This window comes from Diplotaxodon limnothrissa, linkage group LG6 (genome assembly GCF_057381915.1).
Source record: "Diplotaxodon limnothrissa isolate DT_005_m linkage group LG6, D_limnothrissa_male_GT1.1, whole genome shotgun sequence".
Lineage (NCBI taxonomy): Eukaryota > Metazoa > Chordata > Actinopteri > Cichliformes > Cichlidae > Diplotaxodon > Diplotaxodon limnothrissa.
The window spans coordinates 19062828-19081791 of record NC_140601.1 but is presented as its reverse complement, the minus strand read 5'-3'; the positions used below and the strand labels follow the sequence as shown (position 1 = coordinate 19081791).

The 18964-nt window shown below is 38.8% G+C and overlaps 1 protein-coding gene across 1 annotated transcript; it reads right to left on the bottom strand.

The window, feature by feature from the left end:
- Positions 1-1956: 1956 nt before the first annotated feature.
- On the bottom strand, positions 1957-17193 carry abcg2d (ATP binding cassette subfamily G member 2 (JR blood group)). Its single transcript, XM_085355817.1, has 15 exons — positions 16943-17193; positions 15873-15932; positions 14739-14853; positions 13428-13580; positions 13149-13306; positions 12745-12896; positions 12472-12573; positions 11614-11864; positions 9398-9480; positions 5999-6088; positions 5795-5916; positions 5542-5696; positions 4571-4660; positions 2196-2308; positions 1957-2104 (listed from the first exon to the last, which is right to left on the bottom strand). The coding sequence occupies exons 1-15, from the start codon at positions 17191-17193 to the stop codon at positions 1957-1959; spliced, it is 2043 nt and encodes a 680-aa protein (XP_085211943.1).
- Positions 17194-18964: the final 1771 nt, after the last annotated feature.

Here is an 18964-nt window from a genome sequence, read left to right as displayed (position 1 = left end):
GGTAACTACACTAAGGTTTATAACTGTATTAATAATAATTAATGCATTAATAATAATAAAAAAACACAAGACCAAAAGTTACATGAAGATCTTTATACATGGTATGAAAAAACTAACAGAGTATAAATGTATTACAGAGTTTTGCTTTGGAAAACAGATAAAGCCACTTGATGTAATGCTTTAATGTCTACAATTACAAATGATCAGCTTTTAATTATATTATGAAAAATTAATAGCACAATTAAATAAGTATAATTTGGAAATTTTAATCAAAACAACTGGGTTACAAAGGTATTGGGAAAAAGTCACAAACTGACAAATGCTGCAGAAGTAAATATTAATAAACAGCTTTGAAAGTTTACTTTGAGGCCAGTATACTTTTTAATTTCTACACTTTTTCACTTTGGAAAATTCACAATTTTATCCTATAATTTGAAAATATTCTGTCTAGTTTGTTTTGGACTCACAATTTTTTATACCCACAAAGATTTTATCCAGACTAAACTTATATAACAGTAAACAAAGGAACCAACAACTAGGTTTTGATATTTTGGGAAACAGCCATACTTGCTCACTTGGTATACTGGTACTTTTATATCTGCACAATAAATACACACACTGGCATCTCCACTAGGTTGCTAGTACTGGGTTGGACCCCTTTTGCCTTCAGAGCTGCTTTAATTCTTTGTTGGGGAGATTTAAAAAGGAGCTGGAAATTTTCCTCACAGACTTTGGTCTATACTGACATGATAGCATCACACAGCTGCTGCATATTTGTCAGCTCACATCAATCTCCCATTCCACCACGTCCCAAATATAGTGTACTGGATTCAGATCTGCTGACTGTAGAGGTCATTCGAGCACAGCGAACTCACTGTCATGTTAAAGAAACCAGTTTGAGATGATTTGAGTTTTGTGATATGGTGTGTTATCCTGCATGAAGCAGCCATCAGAAGATGGGTACACTGCGATCCAAAAGGGACAGGGTGAGCAACACAGGTAGGCTGTGATGTGGTCTTCTGCTGCTGTAGTCCACCTGCTTCAAGGTTTGTCATGTATTTACAGATGCTCTTCTGTACACTTTGATTTTAACAAGTTGGATATTGTTGAATGTCTGACCTCTGCGATCAAGAAGGCATTTTCACCCAGAGACCTGCTGCTCAATAGATATTTTCTATTTTTTCTGACTTTTTTCTGTAAACCCTAGAGATAGTTGTGTGGGGAAAATCCCAGTAGATCAGTAGCTTCAGAAACACTCAGACCAATCCATTTAGTACCAAAAACCATTTCATGTTCAAGTTAAATCACCTTTCCTCTATATTCTGATGCTCTGTTTGAACTTTAGCAGGTCATCTTGTTCATGTCTGCATGCATCAATGCATTGAGTTGCTACCATGTGATTGATTAGGACAACCTTAATCAGTATTTTTATTCATCTTTAGGCATGAAAAAAAGATTTTTGAACTTCATTTTTTAAACGTGTATTTTTCAAATAGTTTTTTACATGACAACATCACCTTTAGAGTGAGCGGCAGGGTATGGAGTGACACATCAGTGTCCAATGTAGTGGTTTATGTGCAAGTGTACCATCAACACTGATATGAATACAAGAAAACAGTGTTTGAATAGCTGTCCACTGTAGTGACCACTATGCGTAAAAGGGTTAATGAGCAGCTGAACACAACACACAATAAGATTTTATGAGCTTTACAGGGAGACTAATGGTAAAAACGTGAACTCTAGAAAAGTTTAGCTAGCTGTTTTCGGCTGCTTTCAGCTTTTTATTTCAGTATTTGCACTTGTACTCTAACTTTCTCGCTTCATTATATGCTAAAGATATGAGGGCAGTGTAAAATAAAACTAAACCCCCAATATATAAATGTAGCTTTAATTGTGCTATTTCTGAGCACAAGATCTATCAGTGCTGGTACATTAAAGTAAAAAACAGATAACGCATTAAGTAAATTTCTTGATGAAGCGAAGCTTCAGATAGGCAATGATGAGAAATATGATCATCATAACAGTCAAAGCTACATGATTCTCCCACAGACCCCAGCAGGTGTAGTCTATGCCCAGGTACTCCAGATACTGCTCTCCTGTGCATCTGAAATGAGGCATGTTCAAACTGGTCAGATATTAGAGCCACAATACAACATGTTGTTAACCAGTAAGACAGAACTGGACCAATTACTCACGTCTGGCCAGCTGTTTTCACAGTGCAGTTGGCTGTCATAGCTGACATGTTGCTGTTTCGGATTACAACCTCTTCGCAGAACCTCAGACCCACAAATTCGTTTATCTTCAAGGCCTGAACAAAGACAGCAGGTGAGGCAGAGCAGTAAATCCTTAGCAGAACAATTTAAATACAATATGGTGCGTTTGGCAGATCATTTGTTCCATTTTAAAACAATAAATGTAATGTAGCTATTCTCTTTTGGGTCTCAACTCCCTTTTCACGTATATGTTGCCATATAAAGTAATTTCCTGTTTCATTTTTAAAGTCTCTTGTCTCTTGCACGCTGTCTTTAGCTGTGCTTGTGGTCAGTTGGTCCCTAGTTTGTTGGCCTTAATCCTCTCCTTTGAGTTTGGCTCCATCTTCAAACATGACAGTTACTATACATGGGGTTTTTAAAGCGCATTATCAGTAGGCTATCCACTTGGTCATGTATGTTTGGTATAATGTGCAACACCCAACAGTTAAAATCAGAGAAGTCTGTTTAAGTCTATGCATTCAGCCATCTAACATCAAGTTTAGAGCCCAGTTCAGGTCCAACCCCAGTTCAATAAAAACACACTTACAGACAATTAAAACTAAAACTGCTAAAACATATATGTGAAGGAGGTTGTCTGTGATGTGTATTTACAGTGGGGCAAAAAAGTATTTAGTCAGCCACCGATTGTGCAAGTTCCCCCACTTAAAATGATGACAGAGGTCAGTAATTTGCACCAGAGGTACACTTCAACTGTGAGAGACAGAATGTGAAAAAAAAATCCATGAATTCACATGGTAGGATTTGTAAAGAATTTATTCGTAAATTAGGGTGGAAAATAAGTATTTGGTCACCTCAAACAAGGAAAATCTCTGGCTCTCACAGACCTGTAACGTCTTCTGTAAGACGCTTTTCTGTCCCCCACTCGTTACCTGTATGAATGGCACCTGTTTGAACTCATCATCTGTATAAAAGACACCTGTCCACAGCCTCAAACAGTCAGACTCCAAACTCCACCATGGCCAAGACCAAAGAGCTTTCGAAGGACACCAGGAAAAGTCTTGTAGACCTGCATCAGACTGGGAAGAGTGAATCTACAATAGGCAAGCAGCTTGGTGTGAAAAAATCAACTGTGGGAGCAATCATCAGAAAATGGAAGACATACAAGACCACTGATAATCTCCCTCGATCTGGGGCTCCACGCAAGATCTCATCCCGTGGGGTCAAAATGATCATGAGAACGGTGAGCAAAGATCTCAGAACCACACGGGGGGACCTGGTGAATGACCTGCAGAGAGCTGGGACCAAAGTAACAAAGGTCACCATCAGTAACACACTACAACGGCAGGGAATCAAATCCCGCAGTGCCAGACGTGTTCCGCTGCTGAAGCCAGTGCATGTCCAGGCCCGTCTGAAGTTTGCCAGAGAGCACATGGATGATACAGCAGAGGATTGGGAGAATGTCATGTGGTCAGATGAAACCAAAGTAGAACTTTTTGGTATAAACTCAACTCGTCCTGTTTGGAGGAAGAAGAATACTGAGTTGCATCCCAAGAACACCATACCTACTGTGAAGCATGGGGGTGGAAACATCATGCTATGGGGCTGTTTTTCTGCCAAGGGGACAGGACGACTGATCCGTGTTAAGGACAGAATGAATGGGGCCATGTATCGTGAGATTTTGAGCCAAAACCTCCTTCCATCAGTGAGAACTTTGAAGATGAAATGAGGCTGGGTCTTCCAACATGACAATGATCCAAAACACACCGCCCGGGCAACAAAGGAGTGGCTCCGTAAGAAGCATTTGAAAGTCCTGGAGTGGCCTAGCCAGTCTCCAGACCTCAACCCCATAGAAAATCTGTGGCGGGAGTTGAAAGTCCGTGTTGCTCGGCGACAGCCCCAAAACATCACTGCTCTCGAGAAGATCTGCATGGAGGAATGGGCCAAAATACCAGCTACAGTGTGTGCAAACCTGGTAAAGACCTATAGTAAGCGTTTGACCTCTGTTATTGCCAACAAAGGTTATGTTACAAAGTATTGAGTTGTATTTTTGTTATTGACCAAATACTTATTTTCCACCCTGATTTACGAATAAATTCTTTACAAATCCTACCATGTGGATTCATGGATTTTTTTTTCACATTCTGTCTCTCACAGTTGAAGTGTACCTCTGGTGCAAATTACTGACCTCTGTCATCATTTTAGGTGGGGGAACTTGCACAATCGGTGGCTGACTAAATACTTTTTTGCCCCACTGTATTTCATTGAGGTGATAACCTCTGTCTGAATTTTGAATTGTTTCTGCTACTTTCTCTATATATCTGCATCGTCTGCTGTCAAAACCTTTAATGCTGACTTACTGCAAGACCATAACGAGGAATACTAAAGTACTTCAGCCAAGCCAACCAGTCTTTGGTGCTGGGTAGATTCACCAGGAGTCCTGAAAAAATCTAGCAGACACAAAGTCAGTTTAGATGTCTTTTTTCTGGAGGGTAGAGCTGACATAACACGACTTACAAACACATCTAAATGTTTCAAAGTCCAGATGCAGGATGTTAATAGTCTCACGGGAGCTTTTACTATCAGACAGTAAAACGTAGATGAATAACTGTCTATTGTTCATTATAATATACGGATAATATAATATATCTGTGTTGCTTATAGAGACTTAGTCAGATATAGATTCAATAGTCAATGTTTTCTGGAAAATTTTGCTATTGATTAAGAAATCAATCAACAATCATTTAAAATGCACTTACTGGCCACTTCATTAGGCATTGCCGTTCTTATACTTAATTTGTCAACCCCGTAGTAGCAACTTGGTGCATTTAAGCAAGTACACAAGGTCAAGAAGACCTGCTGAAGTTCAAACTGAGCATCAGAATGGGAAAGAAAGGTGATTGAAGTGAATTTTTGCCCACACAGCAATCTCAAAAAATGAGAAAATATCCAGTGAATGGCAGGTCTGGGTGAAAATGCTTTGTTGATGCCAAAAGTAAAAGGAGAATGGTCAGACTGCTCTGAGCAGGCAACAGCAACCAACTCGTGACAGTCCAAGTGTGCAGAAGAGCATCTCTGAATGCACGACACATCAAACCTTGAATAAGACCACACCCCAGCATAGCCGACCATCTCCATCCCTTTATAACCACATCTGATGTTAAAGTGACCAGTGAGTTTATGTCATCAGTGAGTCTTCTGTTTAAAATGTCTCATTTCTTTTTTTTAAAAAAACCCTAAAGTTGCCTAAAACAAAAAACGGAGATGTCATCTTTACTCCTTCTCCCTTCCAACTTATTTATGTGGGTCATGGGGTTGCTGTATCTCTTACCATCATGAAGACAAAGGTGATGGTCATGAGGATGTTGGCAAGAGCCACGACACTCTGGTCAGCTGAGATGGCCATGGTCATGGCTGTGGCTGTGTAAGCCACCAGAGTCACCGTCAGCATGAAGACAAAAAAGGCTTCTGCTGTGGATTTGAGCCCTGGTTGGACACACAGTTTTGTGCGCTTTTACACACTGATGTCATTTATTTAAATTTAAATGCAAAAATTAAAATAGATAAATAGATAAAAGTCTCACCAATCAAAAAATAGACAACACAGCTGAAGATAACAGAGGTGACGGTGCGCAGAGCGATATCAGACAGGATCTTAGAAAGGAAGTAGACAGACACTCTGTAGTAGCCGCTGATGTACTCGTGCCTGTCACGAGAGAAACACATAAAGCAACAGTTCAATCTAGAGTCACACACACACGTATACGGCGTCCTGATGGAGAACTTACACAAAGAGTTTCCTCTCAGTGATGAAGAGCTCGGCAGCAGACACAGTACTGAAACACTGGTTGGTAGTGATGAAGAAGAGGGCGCCCATCCTGGAGCAATCAGAAAAGCAAAAGTCTGGTCACTGGGGGTCATGTGATTGTTGGGTTTTTCTCTGTAGGTATTATTGTAGGGTCTACCTTGGAATAGAAAGCGCTTTGAGGCGACTGTTTTTGTAATTTGGTGCTGTATAAATAAAGTTGGAATTGGAACCTCTCGGACAGCACAACACTTAGGTTGTTCAGTGATGACGCGACAAATCCTACTTCCGGGTCTAAAGTAGTCTGCGTTTAATATGGCTTTTGTGTTGTTAACATGTTTAATGTTATGTATTTTCTTATATTTGATCTCAAAAAGCTCCTAAAACAGTCAGTGATCACTGTTGACCTCCCTCGGCTTTTATTACTGCTAATCATTTATTTAAGCTCAGTTTTTAAAACCTTAGGATGTAACTACAGCCCAGCCCATGCAGCAGTATATGACTGACTAACCTCGTATTGTGGATGGATTATCTCAGTTGTTCTCCTGGCTGAAGTTTGGTCCTTTTACAGCATCCTGCCATGCGATTACATTTGTTCCTGACCACCGAGAACACTCACGGTAACTTTTATCGAGTGGAAAAAAAGTTAGCTTGTTTATATTATGCTAACATAGCTGTGTCGCTAGCGGTCACGTAGCACATCATTATATACCAGCTAGCCAAACTTCAGTAACCCTACAAACGTCACTGCTGTTTAGTTTCCTGTCTTCATTTATGCTGGAAGTGATAACAGAGCTGTACATTTTAATTTGTTTCCAAAACCCCGCAGTCAGGACATGCTATATTGTATTTAGATAGAAGCTAGCGAGCTAACTCCCTGCTAACTTCTAACTCCGTTAAATGTCATAAATTCCGTTTTCATGGATGCCTGGATGTTAAACGCAATTGTTACACCTGGTAGAGCAGAACGCTGATCATTTTATTAAAGATGAAAGACTTTAGACAGTTTTTCAACTCTCAGTAATGCCATAGTGGTCGTTTGATATATGGACCTGCAGCGGAGTTTAGGTCCAGACACGGCTAGTGACGTCAGACTGAACAACCGGATACTCAAAAAGAGACTGCACAGATAAGACCTGTATAGGATGCTTGCCAGGAAAAGTCTTAGAAAAAAAATAACATGAGACTCCAACCTGTCAATCAACACAGAAGCAAAGACACAGCTTTGTGCAAAAGTCTTGAGCCACTCCTCATTTCCTTATATTTTGCCTTCAAAGAGCCAGAGTTTCTTGAGCAATAGTTCTCCAGATCTTCTGAAGGTCTTTCAGAAAGCCTGGGGAACTATTGGAGCCCAGACTTCGTCATTATAATGTTGACAGAGAACAGAACAAAAGCCAGCCAACATCCAAAGACCTTTGAATGTCCGTCAAGAAGCCCGGAAAACTATCCCCAAAGATAACTTAAAGAAATGGTAAGAAAGCTTGCCTAAAGGAGTTCAGGCTGTGTAGAAGAATAATGGTAGTCAGACCAAATATTGACTTTTCAGTATGGGGAATTGTACAAACTCTGTACAGGAATATACTGTATGGAGTTTGCACAAATCACTGTACTTATTTCACATTTTCTTAGCAAAACATAAAGAAGTGAGTGGCGGCTCAAGAATTTCAGCACAGTACTGAACTGTTAAGAAAACAGTCATGTTCAGAGCAGAATAAAGACTAAAGATCTTACATACTGTAACGTGACCTTTGAAAACTTGAAAATGTTTGCAGTAGTTTGTCACCGATGTCCTGAGCACAGACTCCCAATCTGAGCAATATTTCACACGACTCCTCACAAATTTCTTTTGCGTTTGTTTCTAGGTTTTTTCCCTCATTGCTGATTTTCCTACGCTGACTGTTGATGCTGATTGTTGTTGCCCCAATATTAGCCCCTACACCAAGCAAAGATGAAGGAGGGGTGAGAAACTTGAGACATTTAAGCCACGTACGGGCTGTCTGCCATTCTGCATGTGCACTGACCTTGAATATAATCACATTAGGTCCCTGTACACTACTGAAAGGAAAAAGGGAGACCACTGAGGTCTCTGATGGGCTTCGCTGGACTTGCGAGTACCAGGTTGTGCCCAATAAAAAACGGTAAGAAGATTAACCGAGCGGGAATTACCTTTCACACTTTTTCACCAGAAGCGGTCACTGACCTGAACATTTATGGGGAAACATGTTGCCTTTAGCGTGTAAACGCATAGTATTAAAAAATAAAAACAAAACAACCTAAAACGAAACAATAAAAGAAGTCCAGTTTAAAACAATGGCTTACTAATAAAAATAAATGCTACCAAAGCTACTAATTTAAACATTTGCCCATCGATATAGATTTTTTGTAGTTGCAGCGCATTAAAAAAGAGTTTTGGGGTTTACATATTGTGGAAAACATCATCTATAAAATATGTAGAGTCCAAACAATTAATAAATTGCTTATTAGTAATTTTCCTCACGAATGCTGCTGGATTCGCTCAGTTTGCTGACATGAGGCACACACAAGAAATCTGGAAAGAGGGAAGCAAAGACACACTGTGTCTTCAAGTGAAGTACCATGCTAAAGAAAGACACTCTACAAACTGGCAACCCAAATGTTATTTTACAGGCTTAAGCGATCAACGAAGCATTACTAAACCAAGCCATGAATATAGCTTAAACATTTTAGCGTCAAATCTTAGGTTGACATTTTTCATGTTAGCTGACTGGTTTGTAGTCTTAAATGAACCTTTTACAAGTGTATTAAACCCATATCTGAACCACATCGCTGCGTCTCACACCCCGACTATGGAGGCGAAGGACTTTCTCGAGCATTTTTTAAGCTGCATTGTTCACTCACACGTGCCAACATTTCCTCTAAATCAGATGGTTTACTGCGATAACTGCAAGACCCGATGGGGAAGTAACAGTCATACTGCAGTAACAGGCCGAGGGCTGTGTTAATGTGACAGTTAATAAAAACATCGATTTTATAAGAGTATGTTGAGGTATTTATTGGCCTGCAGACGATGAGAGACAAAAGGAATTTTGCTGTGTGAGCTTTACATTATTACATGCATTTCATGGAGTGCCATATGTATTAAACCAGCTAAATTACACCGATGTAATAAGTATTATAAGTGAGAGCGATTAGCTGATTAGCTGCTGTGGCATTTAGACAATAGGAATGCTTTAAATAAACAAATAACACACAACATTAAAATGATCAAAGTACAAATTATTTAGCCATGAAGATGTTTTTTTTTTTTTGGAGATGACAGCAGGACAGTCACATTACATACTCAGAACATTTTGTAAAATATTATTATGTGACTCCAGCTCACTGTTGAGAGCAGTTCTCTCACCTGTTCTGAATACCACTCTGATCATCTTTGACCCCAAAGAAAATGGCTCCCACGATGAGAGCGAGGAAAACGTTGACTCCCAGCTGCGTAAGAGATTTAGACAACGTGATGACTTCTGTGCCTACAACATACACATTCAATATGTTGTTATATAAAAAACCTTAAAACCTCCTGAAGTCCAGTTTAATCCAAACTTACCAGTTTGGATTAAACTGGTAAGTTTAATCCAAACTTGAATTTAGTTTATGGAAAAACTAAATTAAACTTTTGGGGGTAAAAAACAAAACAAAAACATGGGTACAAAGGACTGAAGTGAGCAGAAAATGCTAAGGTTATGTCCTCCTGAACTGATCCTGGGGTGAGATGACTGAATGGAGGGGAAAAAAGGTGAAAGCAAGACATGTTTTAAGCTGAAACTATTTACAGGTTATGACAGGACTAAGCGGTTCCCAGGGTGAAGGGATAAGCCAGTAAGGTTGAGCCTTTTTCACCTCATTCCCCTCAGTCCCTCATGTGGAAGCTGGGCAGCGGCGGGATAGGTCATGATGCCATCATGTGATGACTCCCACACCGGGGCCAAGGGGCTTTGGCTAGATATGATATCAGTTCAGGTTCAGGCCCAAAGAGGCAGGAGTGGGGTCACAACAGTCACCAAAGCTGATTACAGCACCCACGCCACCAAGGAACCTTCTCGAAGGATTATTTTTGACTTATTTAGGACCAATTAGCTGTTAATAATTCTTAAAGTGAGGAGACTTCTGACAGCATTTTGCCGCCATGGGGCGACTAATGGGGGCATAAAGGTGACCCCTCTAACACGCTGCGTATCCTGCTCACGATGATGGGGCCAATACAATGTACACTGTTAAAAAAAAACATTAAAAAACGGTAATATTCTGGCAGCTGGGGCGCCAAAATACTACCGTAAAATAACAAAAAATAACTTCCTCATAAAAATACGGTTATTTCCAGTAATGACAATACAGTTTGTTGCGCTAATTTTACATGGGATCTTGCCTTTTCAAGTGATCTTAAACATTAAATTAGGAACATTTTAATGTGATTAAACAATGAAATTATCTATAAATAGGAAAAAAAAACAAATCCTAAAAAACGGTAATATTCCGGCAATCATGAATATTATGTTGTATTACATTACAGTGATTTAACGTTAATTTACATTCGAAATGTGAATTCACAGTCTATTTACGTAACGTTAATGATATTCTAGAAGAACAGAACAAAACTGTAAAATGCACAGTAAAATACTTTCATATTAGGATTTTTTCCTACAGTGCAGCCATACCCGCGACCTTGTAGTTGTTAGTTCACATTCATTGGCCGATGCTTAGCGTCATGTTATTATGTGTCCCAACATCCAATGGCATGTCACATTGTTTTCATGGCCACACCCTCACCCAGGTGCAGAGGCCTATTTCTGTTCAGGAATGTTGTGAATACTTTGAGATTTATATTAATTGCAATTCCTACCTCTACATTTATTTTTTAAAATATATAATTAGCACAGCGTGGCCGGGCAATGTTTTATATGTTTTTTTTGTTTGTTTTTATTTCTATTAATTATATTTTCACTTGTTACCTCTGAATTATTGAATCAGACCTAGATGACATGAAATTTTCAGCAAAATTATAATTCAAATACTCCTTTAATTATTGATTATTCTCATAAATTTTCTATCATTTTATATATTTTTCCATAGTATTACATTTGAATTTAACAGATCATTCTCTCACATAACAGACAAATATTTGTGAAATTATGATACATTTCTGAATGTATTTTTACAATCTAAATATACATATGTACAAAAAATATATATTTAAAAAACAAGTAAATTGTGTTTTACTATATTTACAGTGATGTTATGTTATTTTACCTTTGACATGTAAAATCACAGTCTACCTATGTAAATTTCATGATATTCTAGAAAGACAGTACAAAACTGTAAAATATACAGTAAGATACTTTGACATTACTATTTTTTGGAACAGTGTATGCTTTTATTTTTAAACATACTTAAGTTTAAACCTGTCACTAATTAACTATTTAAAGTTACCCATATAGCTACAAAAAAGTTGGTAAAAGTCTTCACCAGCTAATGAGCTTTATGTTCAGCTGACAGACACGAGAGTGGCACTGACCGACGTCTGAAAGTCGAACGCGTGCCCTAAAAGACGATGGTGTACGTGCTTACCTGGGCCACAGATGTTTGGGGGTTCAACATGAGGTTCTGAAATGTTCTGTGAAGGACCCATCGTAGCTGGTGAAAGAACGAGCTGTTGTAGGTGATGGTGCGGGACTTTGGGAGGGACCCACAGCGCTTATCTTTAACAATGCGTTCCAGTTCGGCTCGTGTGTTGCTGGAGTAACCGCTGTTCCTGTACTCATCCACCAGGCGCTCCTCGATGCTCTGCCTGGAGCTACTGAGCTCCTTGAAGTCCAAATCTGTTCACAAATACAAAAAAACCCACTCAGTTATATTTTATGTTCATAGCACCAATTCACTCTGGCACTTTATATACAGATTTGACTCTAGAATAGAGTTAATGGTCGACTATGTACACCCCACGATTCAACAGCTTGTAGAACCCCCTTTAGCAGCCACGACTTCAGCTGTTTTCTACATGACTTTATCAAAATCTCCCATGGATGTGAAGGAATCCCTGATTTTTTCTGCTTACGTTTTCACGTGAAATTTTTTCACTTGCAGAAAATGTTAACAAAAATTAAGGCGTTATGAGGTCCAGTAAAAACCATCTGTGTTCCTGTTTTACTCTGTCAACTCTAATTTGTGCGTTTGACATGTTGTTCTAATCACTATAAATGTCAAATTTAAAACACTTTAAATAACTTGTTAATAAAAAGTTCCAGGTAAAAATACTGTATCTTCTTTATTGTATCGTGCCTTTTTGTGGATGTTGCAAAATCAAAGAAAAATGCAAAGAAATGGGCACATTTGCACAGGATATGTTTGTTTGTTGTTATTCTATTAAACCAGGAGATGTGATACAAACTTGACTGAATATTCATAGTTGGTTAATTATGCCGCTACCTTCAGAGCCGTGCACTTTGGTCATTGCTGTGGCGGTGAAGTCTCCGTTAATCACATCCAAAAAGAAGTCAGCTGGGTTGTTGTGGGCCTCGCAGGCATAGCCTTGAACACAAATCACAATGTTGCAGCTCAATATCAAAGCAAATCCTATACATATAGTGACCCTGCAGCTTTTTTAGAAGCTGCACATCCATCTACATTTATTTACTTCATAAATTTAAGAAAACTGTAAAGAAGTGTCTTGTGATGTTACTGTTTAGTCAGTGTAATCACCGATGTTGGCAAAGTAGTCCAAAGCGTTTGGTGCTGGTCCGTGGTACACCATTTTACCACCGACCAACAGTGTGAGAGTGTCAAACAGTCTGTAGATGGAGTAGCGAGGTTGGTGGATGGACATAATTATGGTTCTACCATGACTCGCCATTCTGAAAAGACACATAACACAGTAAAAAATCAATAGGCACCACAATAAATTGATCTAAATAAAGTAGAAGCAAACAGCAGCAGTTTTCCTGCTGTAATTCTTCTATGTAAAGTGATAAGCTTCTGTTTAAAGTTAACCAAACTCCAGAATTTAGCTTGAAACACTTTTAAAAATTCTTTAAAGGCCAGAAGCTCAAGATTTTACTTTACTTTAAAGAAATCTGAGAAATTAGAGAGAGTCCGGGCTTTCTCACCTTTTCAGCAGGAGCAGGACAGAGTTAGCAGTGCTTGCGTCTAGCCCGGTGGTTGGTTCATCCAGAAATAGGACAGCAGGATCGATGATCAGCTCCATGCCGATGTTTGTCCTCTTTCTCTCTCCTCCTGAGATTCCTCGGGTCATCTGCGTGCCCACCTGAGGAACAAAAAAAACACCAACAAAACACAACGGGAATCGCTGAAAACGAGCTTCATCTGCCGGGGCAGGCTGCTTGTTAGAGGACAGGTGAGTGACAGGCTGTGATTATCTGCAGCACCTTGGAGTCAGCCACTTCGGTGAGACCCAGTTCTTTAATGAGGTGATTGACTCGAGCCTCCTTCTCGACCTGAGGCACGGAGACGTGCAGTCGCAGAGCGGCAGAAAAACGCAGATTCTCCCTCACGGTCAGGGTGCCCATGACCACATCTTCCTAGCAGGGAGACCAAAGCTTGATCAAAGGTCACAAACTGAAAAGCTATTTTGTAGTTATCATTTCCACAAATCCTTAAGGGAAACAACCAGAAACAAGACGGAGTTCACTGCCTCACTGCAAGAAGGAGTGAACCTCAGCAGGGTTTGCAGGTTTTTCTGGGAGGTCTAAGCCTGCCTGCCTGTCTTCTCTAAGGACACTTGCACAAAATATTTCTCATCTCAAGAGTTTCTTCTTAAAAGAGGTCTAACACAAACACAAACAATCTCAGCACTATGTTTAATGTTTAAAGGCCAACCTCTGTGTGTTAAGTTGGTTTTACAGCCTACAACATTTGCTTTGCTCTCAGACGCAGCGTCTAAGAGAAAGTCAAAGCTCTCAGCTTTTTCTGCATGAAAGCTTAAAGAAACCAGTCGAGGCCGGCCAATACGTCACTGAAAAAGACCCCAAAACAAAAAATAAGTAGTGAAAAGCCAGTTTACACGTTGCTTAACTTAACACCTAAAGAGAGCTGCATTAAGTACGTAGAAAATAAACCAGAGAATGACTCCGACTTACAGTGCTTAACAAGTTTATTAGACCAAAACACAATTTAAGTTTTATCCCACAGCTGTTCTAAATTAAAAGCACTGCTAATTATCAAAAGCAATTCTTATGTTTCTGTAATGATTAACCCACCAGCATCCATACACTGTTTAATTGAAAGGATTTATTTTAATGTTAACATATATTTATCTGTCCTATCCACAATTTTTCCAATTTAACATTTTACAAAAAAGCTGATTTTTTTATTTTTATTTTTTAGAATTACAGGGTTTTTTTTACTAGTGCTCCTAAACAGAAAAAATTTTTTTTCGCGATTGACGCTCAATTAATTCCTGACTTCTCAGAGACGACTAGAGTGCCGGCTCAAATTTGGGTATAAAAATGTAAATTCAGCTGTTATTTACCTGATAAATAGTAACATAATGTGTAGTTTTGAACAAATTTTTGATAGATTTCTAAAATATTTGTGGCAGGTGGTATCAAGCATTTGTTAAGCACTGTACATTTATCAAATAAATATATTTCAAAACATAATATCACTATATCCATATCAGTGCATCTGAGTGGATATAAAATGGTTAATATGAGCTATTTAAAGAAATACAAATTTACCTGGACGACATAGCCAGAGAGGCACTTAAAGTTTGGAGGCTGTGGGGCTCCATCAATGAGAACTTCACCCGAGAGACCTGCGGGATCCTTCCTCGCAGCCAGAATATCCAAGAATCTCAAAGAAAAAGAGCAAAGAAAAATTCTACAGATATCCAAAACAAAAATTAAGGTAATTATTTCAAGATTATATACAATTACGTCCATAGGTATTCAGACAATGTCATTTGAATTCAACGGGCCTAAAAATATCACATTAACTGTTTAGGAATTGCAGGCCTTTTATGCATAAATACCCCATTTTTAAAGGTTCAAAAATAATTAACAAGACGTTTTGTGGCTAGGTGAGGCTCTTTCCCTCATAATTTCAACTGACAAATGAAGCAGACGTAATATCTGAAGTCAGCTCAAAGTATTATGAGCTGACAGAAGGTTTAATAAACAGTCCAGTTTAACTCTCAAGGCAGGCGTTGCAGATTTGCAACAGTTAAAAGCTAACAACCTGATTACCCCACATACATATTTTATGAGGTTTTTTTTTACTCAGAAGTACCACTGCAGGTATTCTTTTGTGCATTAGCAACAAAAACTTAATTTGAGCCTGAGAGGGTTAAAAAAATCATGGTTCAAGCTTTACAGGGTTAAGAGCGGCCAAATGAAACACTTGGTTGGTTCCTAAAAACAATGAATCCACTGCCCAGTATTACGACGACTAAAGTGCTGAATTAGTTCTATGGGTCACCGCATCTAACCAAGTGAAGAGCACTATGATCAAGAGACGCTTTCATGAATACAGAGCGTTTACTACAAGGTGCAAACCTCTGGTTACACATCTACAAGAGCTCGCACAGTTCAGGAAAAAAAACCTTGGAAAAATGAAACCAAGATGAACGCGTACCAGTATGAACAGAAGAGAAAACAATGGTGAAGGAGAGAAAATGCTCATGATCCAAAGCACAACCCACCCTCTGTCAAACATGTCAGATGGCTGTTCACAGCAAATGCGATACTTACTTGTACTGCTTGTATTACTGTTTGTTCAATCACATATTGATTAATTGATTTATACTGTAATAAGATAATAATACAATGATTTATAGACCTAACTGTATTTTTGAAAACTGAAGTAGTACTCACGAAGATTTTCCACTTCCAGTAGGTCCAAGAATAGCATTCAGACCAGGTCTCATAATCCCACTGCGAGACAGTGACACAGGCAAAAAGAGTGTAATGATTTAATAATGAAAAAAGAAACTCAAATACTGGGACACATATTTGCTTATGTTTCCAATTATAAATGTTTTTTCTTAGATTTTTACTGTATCAGTTTTATGCCACAGACACAAAGCATGTGAATCAAAGTAGTTAATATGGTCCTTAGACACATGCTGAAATGAACTACTTTTATTAAATGAATCATCCCTCCCAATCCCATTTAAAGTAATATTCATGAATGGATTTTACAGCAAATACAGATATCATATCATTTTTTTTAAAAAAGTAACAATTTAAAGAACTTCAGAGACTTCAGAAAGCACGGAGTGAGTCAGTGATTTAAAACAGAGTTGAAGACTGAATTAAGGTCTGGCGGTGGATCACGTGACGCTGTTTAATTCGTTTCCCTGGCAGACTGCTCTTTAGTGCATTTGAGAGATTATATGCAAGAAACCATGCTTAATATCATATAATTAACACTGTGGCAGGAAAAAGGTTCCCCCCCCAAAAAACTTGTGTGAAATGATTCATTCTTCCATGGGAAACGTCAGCTGTATTTAATACCATCAGAAAGGAACTGCAAGGGTCTATTCACTATTGTCCCACTTTGTACTGGACTGACATGGAAAACAAAAGAAAAAAAGCAAGACGACACCCCCCAAAATTAAAAGAAATCTAAAACAGTCAGTGCAATAAAATTCAAAAGGATTCATTTGGCATTTTTTCTGAAATTCAACAAAGTAAAAATCATAAGATTTCTACTGTTTAATGGGGTTCTGTGCATGTTCAGCTAGCTTAAGCAGAGGGGAAATAATTTTAAAAAAACAGGTATTAAATGTTTTACAGGTTTTCTGCTGCACTTATCAAGTGAGCAAATCATAGCTCTGCAGGTTAATATCTGTAAATTCATGTGCGTGTAGTGTGTGAGTGATGAGAAAACGGAGGAAAGCGAGGGAGAAGGTGACAGAGCGGAGAAAGACAAAGAGACTGACTTGAGGTCCACCAGTATTTCCTTGGAGAGGATCTTTCTTTTGCAGAGGAAGCCGCTCTGCTGCTGCACTTTGTACTGGATGTTGTGGAAGCTCACGGTGGAACCGCACCGCTGTTTCGTCCCGTCCACGCCCGTGCCGACCTTTGACACGGCCATCCCGTTAGTACCGATGTCTTCTATCATTGCAATGTTGATGTGACTGGTTTTCTCCATCATCCTCTGCTGCAACCAAAAACACAGAATTTTATACATGAAAGAGAAACGCTGTTACTTTACTAAAGGCACAGACTGATCAGTATGGTGATAAGGATCGCTTTGAAGTGGTGTTAAGGTTTCCACCTCTTGAATACCTGCTGGATGCAAATCACTTTTTGAAGCAATAATCCTAAAATCAGCATAGTTATCAGCTGTTTTAACCATCCTGAGAGTCTCACTTAAATAATAAACACCTGCAAAAGTGGTAAACAACAAGATAGTAACTAAATGTTCATTGCCAAAGGAGGCATTAGCTCTAAATTTTATAAAGCAAAAAAGATCAACATGTGGACACACATTTCTTCTAATCTACTCTAATCTAATTTAATTTTGAAGTTGTAAGTTTAAATGCAGGCTAAGGCTGGTATTCTACGGCTTCGAAGGGATAAACTGATAAGGATAAATAAATACAACAAATAAAAATCCTGGAATTTAAGGAACAGTGGACTTTTCACTGCATTACTCGGGGATGACATGCTGGACAACACCGTAAGCTTAATATTTCTAAACACATTTATGAGGGTGCTCGACTCAAAGGACATGTCCACTATTTATTTTAACTTGTATTAATTTAGAGGACTAAAGATGTACTGAAACGTATTGATGTGCTTTACTATTATTATTATTATTGGGAACAAAGTACAGTTTTTAAATCCACACGTTGTTTCTGTGGCACGCGCTGCTCTTTATAGCAGTGTTTTGTGTTTGAGCTCACGTGTTAAAGAAAGAAAAAAAAACACAGCAGGTATATGAGTGGACAAGAATATTATAGCTATGTAAAACACGTGACCTCGGTGATTTACACTCCATGGGTCAAACCTGCCTGAGATAAAATTAAGGGAGTATTTCTTCCTGCGCCAATGCTAAATCAAGGCAGCAGCTGCACGTGATTTCTTGCAGACGTTAATAAATAAAATATGATTGAGGAGCTGCTGAAATCAACAGAGAGAGGAGAGAAAATATTTGTAGCTGGGACTTACCGGGCGGTGAGGATGTGAGAGGGCTGCTGCTGCAGACTGATGGCCAGCGGCAGCTCACACAAGGGTCAACCCCACTCAGGCTGGGGGAGGGAGCTGAGGCCCATCACATTTTTCACAGCTGCTCATTTTTCTTTTTTTCCGTTTTATTCATACAAAAGTTAGCCAGATAACTTCATTATAGCATTTTCTATAGTTATGCCACTTATAATAAATCAGCTTATCCCCCTTTTCCACCAGAGTTACTGGTTTCTTCCAGGAGTTGGAATATAATGAAATCTGCATCTGGCAATCTGTTGTTTAGCTACCCACTACTGTATGGGGTTACACATGAGTGCTGAGGGTCAGAACTTAATAGATTGTAGCTGAAGTAGTTAGTAGAGCATCCATCCCCTTTTAAAATGTCTAGAAATGCAGTTTAATAGTTCTGGACACTTAATTCAAGGGGTGACTGACAGATACACAGCTTACAGATTTTTAGGGGGTGGGAATTTAAATGTTAATGTATCATTGCATTGAAGTTTGCATACCTGGCTCATCTTACACAAACTTTTATCGTCAGTCAAATTAATTAAATATGTGTGGCTAACTTTAGTTTGTCACAAGAGAGAATATCTACCTGTGGCATCCTGGTAAAGTAGATGTACTGCAGTAACTTTGTGTTTGTGATACTAAAGCCCAGAGTGTGACTGTGAATGCTGGATTTCAATGCCTGCGTGTAAAAGAAAATTTATATCTGTGTCTTCATGCAACTCTTGACTAAACAGGATCAGGTTTCACAGGAGAGCATA

Coding starts and splice junctions, on each gene's coding strand:
- abcg2d (XM_085355817.1), bottom strand. CDS start 17,193: ATGTATAAAATTCTGTGTTTTTGGTTGCAGCAGAGGATGATGGAGAAA. Junction 5,917..5,998: donor ACTGAGAGGAAACTCTTTGT/GTAAGTTCTCCA, acceptor CTCTCGTGACAG/GCACGAGTACATCAGCGGCT. Junction 4,661..5,541: donor TCACCTTTGTCTTCATGATG/GTAAGAGATACA, acceptor TGTGTCTGCTAG/ATTTTTTCAGGACTCCTGGT.